We start from the raw sequence: 7,647 nt of genomic DNA, 5'->3' as shown, positions 1-7,647 counted from the left end.
TTACTTTCTATAACCTGTATAATAACCAAACTGTAGCGACATTGTTGTTTTAAGAGCGAGCACAGAGGAACTCTTTTTCTAGCGTACTAACACATTGCCTGGCTTACAGAGACACTCACATTGCTACTGCATTAGCCGCAAGCTAGCTTCTGCGTTAGCAGCTGAATGGCTTTAAGTTTGTAACACAATGCGATAGGACACCAATCTGTACTGGCTGAAAAACCTGAACAATCGAATTACAGTATCTGTAAAGCATTAGCCCACATTCCATGTTTTGTTTGTGCACAGCGAGCTTGACATTGTATGTAGTTGTACTAACAAGAAGGATGTGCTGCTTGTATCATGATTTATATTAAAGTGACTCACTCGATTGACAGTTGTCCGTTTGGTCAAGCTGGCCAGGGACGTTTCCAGTTGATTTTGGGTAAGGTAGGTGCAGGGTTTGTTAGCGCAAACAGTTCGTCTTTTGTTGTGATGCAGTTTCTTTGAGCAGTGTCCCCTTCACCAGATACAAAAAGCCTTTCCATCGATAATAACATTGTTTGCTACTCAGTGCAGCAGAAGCACTCCATTTCTGTCAGCATAGCTTGGCTCCAAGCTCCACATCCTGACTCGCTTGGCTCTTGTCTGCTCCAACGTTTCACCCTCTCTTCATGCTCACTCAGCTTCTATAAAGAGTAGTTCATCCACTGTATATTCAGCTTCAAACAGATGAGGTTGTGAATCCTCATTTGTCCAAAAATAGTCATCTTTGTCTGCCAAGATTACAACACATACTCGTTTGTTGACGGAAGTAGGAAGTGGTTTGCTAAGGGCAGTGAAATCAATGCGCCCAGGAAAAAAGTTCCGTTAATCCTTAAAATTACCAAAATACTGTAAATATTAAACATATTGTATATTTTAATGAATGTGTATGTTACTATATTATATATATACTATGCAGTGTGTATATAAAATGTTGATGGAGGGTTTTAAAGTTGTTTTAGAGCAGGCCTGGGCGATTATTTTGATTCCAGGGGCCAAATTTAGAGAAAAAAGTATGTCTGGGGACCGGTATATCTGATTTTTAGGAACCTCACAATAATGTCTGAATGCTAAAAACGTTATGACAGACCGCTTAAAAAAACGGAATAGAAAGGAATTTGAATTTTTTTTACTGAATGAAACACCCAGAATGTACATGAAAATGTTACAATATTAAATATGAATGATAAAACACTGAATATTGACCACATATGAACGTTATCGATCAACATATTTTTCAATCAAGTAAAACCTAACAAAAATGCAACAAACATAGCGAAATATCAACGCAAAGGGTAAAAAAAAACACCTACAATTTGATATAACTGATACATCACTAAGCTTTACAACTTTGTTTTAAAAATCTCCTTCTGCGTCTGTCCCTGACGGACGGTGGAAACGCTCCTCACCCACACTGCTTGGTGCCTCGTCTGTGACTTAAATTACCATTGTAACCAGTATATCATGCAAAAGCGCAGATTCCAACCATTGAAAACATCACTGCACATCATAATGGCGGCTACAGTTTCGATCGTAAAAATCTAAAAAAATAATTTAAGAATGTCCGGCGGGCCAGATTGAAAAGCGGCCCTCAATTCGCCCAGGTCTGCTTTAGAGGGCTTTGAAGGCAACATAGGGTACCCCATTAGCCGCATATTGCAAGCATTTTTTTTAGCTTTAGAATTCTAAAAAAAAGAAAAAAGAAAATAAATTTGTGTTCTTGTCCCTCAGAATTATTGTGAATGATTCCAAATAAATAAATAAAAACTCTGTTCCCTTTAAATGGGTGCCTCTAAACAACAGGAGCACTTTTTAATTGAACTTGGGCCGCCAGTTGAATAGTGAAATGGTAATGAAATTCTGGCATGATTCCCTCTTTGCCTTTGTGCACACTCAGGATCATCTGCTGGAGGTTGGCTGGAACAACTCCCGTAGCACCCAGAGAGACGTTGAGAAGAGCCTTAACTGCTGCGGCTTCAGACAGGTGGACCTCAACGCCACCTGTAATGCTGTAAGTCATATCAGCTTGTCAACACAAAAGCTAGATTTGGAGGTATCAAGTCAAAGGCCAAGAGTACCAGAATTGTGAGTGCTGGTTCTTGTGTTTTCTCCGCAGGCCTGTTTCCCCAATCACTCGTGTTTGCCCTGCGCCGATAAGATCCAGGAGCACGCCGACGAAATCCTGCGTTTTGTAGGAGGAACGGGACTCTTTTTCAGTTTCACTGAGGTGAGCCTTGATCTTCCAGTAGCTGCAGTGCTAGTTGTAGCAGCACTGGTATTGGAAAATTACTGCATTTCAACAGCAAGGGTGTACAAAATGCGACCCCGTTGCCCATTTTCAGCTCAGAAAGTGTTTTTATTGACCCTTTGCATATTGTAAAAATAAAATTAATTTATTATTTGGAGATATTATTAAATATTTCACTAATTTGTCGTCATATTTTGACTTAGATTATAGTGCGCTATAGAGGATATACCAGGGGGCCGCATTGGGTTAAAAAAAATTTGGCCGGCGACCGCGCTGTATATATATATATATATATATATATATATATATATATATATATATATATATATATATATATATATATATATATATATATATATATATATATATATATATATATATATATATATATATATATATATATATATATATATATATATATATACACACACACACATATATATACATATATACATATATATATATATATATATATATATATATATATATATATATATATATATATATATATATATATATATATATATATATATATATACATACACACATATATATATATATACACATATATATATATATATATACATATATATATATATATATACATACACACATATATATATATATATATACATACGCACATATATATATATATATATATATACATACACACATATATATATGTATATATATATATATATATTTATATATATACACATATATATATATATATATATATATATATGTATATATATATATATATATATATACACATATATATATATATACACATATATATATATATATATATATATATATGTGTATATATATATATATATATATACACATATATATATATATATATATATATATATATATATATATATATATATATATATATATATATATATATATATATATATATATATATATATATATATATGTATATATATATATATATACATATACGTTAGGTCAGGAAAAAACACAGAGGTTTTACATCCCTACAAGCCTGTTTCGCAGGTTTCCCTGCTCTTCAGGGGATTTTATATATTTATATATATCAAGGGATTTTATATATTTATATTACTGTGCCCCATGCATATATATATATATTCCGAGTGCGATGATGTTACGTTATCGATGGGAAAATTTTTAGACAATATGATTTGCCTGAGCGGCTAGGAGACACCGAGAATAACAAGGGGTAGAAAATGGATTAGAAAGGACAGATTTAAAAATTATTTAAAAAAAAATATATATATATATTATTTTATTTTTTAAATTTTTTTTCTTTAATTGGGAATTCCCGGGGGCCAGATTGTGGACGCTGGCGGGCCAGATTCGGCCTGCGGGCCGTAGTTTGGGGACATTAGAGATTTTAACGATGTCGCCATATCGCGATAATGCATGTTGATGATTTTTATTTTGACAGCAACAAGAATTAACAAATGCGTCTTCAACACAATGTAGATCCAATGTTAAATCTAAACCCAAATGTTGAATTTAAATCTTAAATCTAAATCTAAATGTAAGCGCTAAATGTTAAATATAAACCTAAATGTTGAATCTAAATCTACATCTGTTTTGCACACTCTTGGAGTCAACATGTGCATAGTCATGTACATAGTGTCCCCCCATTTTTTGTATATATTGTTTTTCAAATCAACTGACATGTATACTGTGTATATGTACATAATTTATCAATTTTTTTAACGTAATTGTTTATATACATGTTACAAGTTATATATCTTTTATTATTGAATGTATCAAATGTGATGAATATTTAATGAACCACAATGGAAACAAGCTTGTTGTCTTTTTGTGCCATCCATTTGCTTTTTTAAAGCATTACATGGATTCAATTCTTTAAGATGTCAATAAACATCTCAATCAATCAATCTTAAATTTAAATCTAAAGTGAGCGCTAAATTTTAAATCCAAACCTAAATGATAAATCTAAATATAAATCCATCCATTTTCTACCGCTTGTCTCTTTCGGAGTCGCGGGGGGTGCTGGAGCCTATCTTAGCTGCATTCGGGCGGAAGGCGGGGTACACCCTGGACAAGTCGCCACCTCATCGCAAAGCCTCTAAATATAAATCTTAAATCTATTGTCAATCAATCAATCAAAGTTTACTTACATAGCCCTTAATCACAAATGTCTCAAAGGGCTGCACAAGCCACAACAACATCCTCGGCTCAGATCCCACATCAGGGCAAGAAAAAACTCAATCCAATGGGAACAACGTGAAACCCTGGAAGGGACCACCGCAGATGTGGGTACCGACCCTCCCCCTTGGGTGAAATTTAACATTCATATTTAGATTTAAAATTTAGGTTTGGATTTAACATTTAGCCCTAAATCTTAAATCTAAATTTAAATGTGAGCACTAAATGTTAAATCTAAACCTAAATTTAAATCTAAATATGAATGTTGAATCTACATGTTAAATCTTAATGTTAAACCTAAATCTTAAATCTAAATCTTAAATTTGAGCGCTGTTACTTCATGATTGTGTCACATATGATTATTACTTTGCTGTAAACAATACGATCACTGTCATATAAGTTTGCTGCAGCAGCCATTTAGATATAATATTTAGAGTCAACATTTAAACCCAAATGTGAGAACCCAATGGAGTATTAACCGTACCCACTCGGCATCCATTGCACCGGTCACCCAAGGGGGGAAGGGGTGGTACCCACATCTGCGGTCCCTTCCAGGGTTTCTCAATGTCATCCCATTGGGTTGAGTTTTTTCTTGCCGTGATGTGGGATCTGAGCCGAGGATGTTGTTGTGGCTTGTGCAGCCCTTTGAGACATTTGTGATTAAGTGCTATGTAAGTAAACTTTGATTGATTGATTGATTGATTGATTGATTGATTGATTGATTGATTGATTGATTGATTGATTGATTGATTGATTGACAATAAGCTAAATGTGAGAAAAGTGAGTTAAATGTTAGAAAAGTGAGTTAAATGTGAGAAATATATCTGCTAGAAAAGTGTGACTGAACTTTTACATTCCGCACCCAATACTGGTAAGGTACCGACTCCTGGTACCTGGAAATCGATACCAGGTACCATAAATACTAGATATACTTGTTAAATAAAACCTCTGCCTTGTTTTTATAAATACTTAGGCATACATCGCTACTTTATTTTGATGTTGGTCACTATGGTGGTACTTGGAGAGCCAAGTTTTTTCTGAGGTGGTACTTGGTGAAAAAAAGTTTCAGAACCACTGTTACATAACGAATTGGATGAAATAATGGTGTGTGCTCGCTAGGTATGACAAACCATGCTGTATTATAAAGTTTTTAAATCCAGCCTGGCCAAATGTTTCCAAATGAATCTATCAATACTTTTGAACAATAAAGCTGCCAAAAACAAAAGAACTGTCATAAGAAGTAGTCATTTGCCATGTCCCAAAACTGAGGCTTAATGATTTGTGAATGTAATCTTATAACAATTTTTTGGGGGGGAATTTAATATGCAAATGTGAGTTTATTGGGGTTGTAATACATTTTTTGAATGACTACCAATATTAGATACATTCCTTGTATGCATATGACACACTTTTGGCTAAAGGCGAACCAATTACAGGGAACTGTGCTCTCTGTCCTGGTTGCTGATTGGCTCAGCCACATCAAGCCTCTTGTTTACTTCAGCTGAGCTCTGCTTATGTTATTGCTCTTTAACTTTTGTGTTTTTGTTTGCAAAATATGTCGCAAAACAAGCTGCAGGCTTTTTTTTTTTTTAGATTATGATAACGATTCAGGAACTAAGATTCGATTAGAAAATCGATTATTGAAGCATCTTTAATTTATATATAATAATGCAGTTTTACATTTATTTTCGTTTGACTAATAAAGTGTTCATCAAATTCAACTTTAAAAACAGTGCATTTGTAAGTTGAATTAATTCCCATCACATTTGTTAAATTATTGGAAATGTGTGCATAATTGGAACATACGCGCCTCAAAATAAAGGAGCTGCTGAGACCTCTCATTGAGGTGGCTCGCTTCAGTCAGCCAAATTTTACAACTGTCTGCATTACTTTAATTTCAATAAATATATCGATTATTGACGTTTACTAATCTATTTTACAATTGTCTTTTTTTGCGAATTGTGATGCTTCTAAAAAACGATTATTCTTCTACTTTTTTTAATTGTAGGTTGAATTCTGATTTGTACAACTTCAGGGTGGGTTCCACTTTAGAGGTTCTGCGGTAATTTGCATACAACCACAGAATCTGAGTATGTCTTTTCTGTGTTGTTGTCAGATTTTGGGCGTGTGGCTCACATATCGCTACAGGAATCAAAAGGACCCCCGAGCCAACCCCAGTGCGTTCCTGTGACACGTACACCTTTAGTCCCAGCGCCTCTGGACCTTTCTCTGGACTTGCCTGTAAATAAAAGGGCAATGCTAATTGAATGTGATTGTTTTAGCTAGCCTCACTCCTGCGATTGGAGGTCCCGTCCCACACGGGACCTTGGCGTTGCTACACTGGATCACTTGGTGTGTTCATCTGAAAGTGCTGTGAGGAACTGAGAAGAGTGTATACAGTATACTTTCATGTGTACGTGTAAGACAAGTGTGTGCTTCTGGCTGAATTTCTGTGTGTATTTGCTTTTTTTGCATGACACTTGCAAATATAGGCAGGCGTGTCATAACTGCACTGGCGACTTAACAAATCATCACTTTGCGACTTTGTACTGTCAAACCACAATAAACAATGAAGCTAAACATGCCTTGTGTTTTTCTATTGTTGTAATCGCCGTTGTTTTTTGTCTGTTAGTTAGCAACATAGCTCAAGGTTATGGGCAAACTTCTCTGTATGCTAACGACCCGGCCTCCACCCACAGTGACAAAGAGAGATGATGATTGACAAGAGGGTTCACTCTGTTTATTTCATTCCGCTATAGAACAAATGCACCCAGTTGCTGAGACCAATGCAAAGAGTATACCCTCTTGCAATGCTTGAAAGTGAAAGCCAAAGACAATGCCAATTTTATTTATCTTTCGATTCATTTGCAGGGGTTTGTTTGTCTGTCTGTGGTTAGCAACACAGCTTAAAATGTTATGGGCAGGTTTTTTAATAAAATGTTCATTTCATTTTGGGGCTGATCGATATCCCTGTCAGGATTTTTTAAAATTTATTATAACTATTATTACATATTTGTACTCATTATTTTATATTTGACATATATTATTTGTCCAAATTTTAGAGACACACAGTACATTTCAGCTTTAAAGCATTGAAAACAAAAAACGTAAACATTTAAAATGTATAGTGGTATCTTCCAAAATTTTTTTCTATGAATGGACTTTTGGCTCTGCCTCATGGCAGCCTTTTGGCCATAACTCAA

The 7,647-nt window shown here is 34.6% G+C and overlaps 1 protein-coding gene across 1 annotated transcript; it reads left to right on the top strand.

Moving 5' to 3' along the window:
• The first annotated feature begins 491 nt into the window (after nt 1–491).
• Nucleotides 492–7,014, top strand: LOC133655135 (tetraspanin-13-like). Its single transcript, XM_062055061.1, has 3 exons — nt 492–2,035; nt 2,141–2,251; nt 6,561–7,014. Exons 1-3 carry the CDS (start codon nt 1,871–1,873, stop codon nt 6,633–6,635), a joined length of 351 nt encoding a protein of 116 aa, XP_061911045.1. The 5' UTR covers nt 492–1,870; the 3' UTR covers nt 6,636–7,014.
• Nucleotides 7,015–7,647: the final 633 nt, after the last annotated feature.

Source organism: Entelurus aequoreus, linkage group LG08 (genome assembly GCF_033978785.1).
Source record: "Entelurus aequoreus isolate RoL-2023_Sb linkage group LG08, RoL_Eaeq_v1.1, whole genome shotgun sequence".
Classification (NCBI taxonomy): Eukaryota; Metazoa; Chordata; class Actinopteri; order Syngnathiformes; family Syngnathidae; genus Entelurus; species Entelurus aequoreus.
The sequence above is the reverse complement of the archived record's forward strand: the minus strand, read 5'-3'. Positions and strand labels throughout refer to the sequence as shown.

Excerpts from the sequence above, each read along its gene's own strand:
- LOC133655135 (XM_062055061.1), top strand. The coding sequence starts at position 1,871 with ATGGTAATGAAATTCTGGCATGATTCCCTCTTTGCCTTTGTGCACACT. Across the intron at positions 2,036-2,140 it reads TCAACGCCACCTGTAATGCT|GCCTGTTTCCCCAATCACTC; the intron begins GTAAGTCATATC and ends TTTTCTCCGCAG. Across the intron at positions 2,252-6,560 it reads TCTTTTTCAGTTTCACTGAG|ATTTTGGGCGTGTGGCTCAC; the intron begins GTGAGCCTTGAT and ends TGTTGTTGTCAG.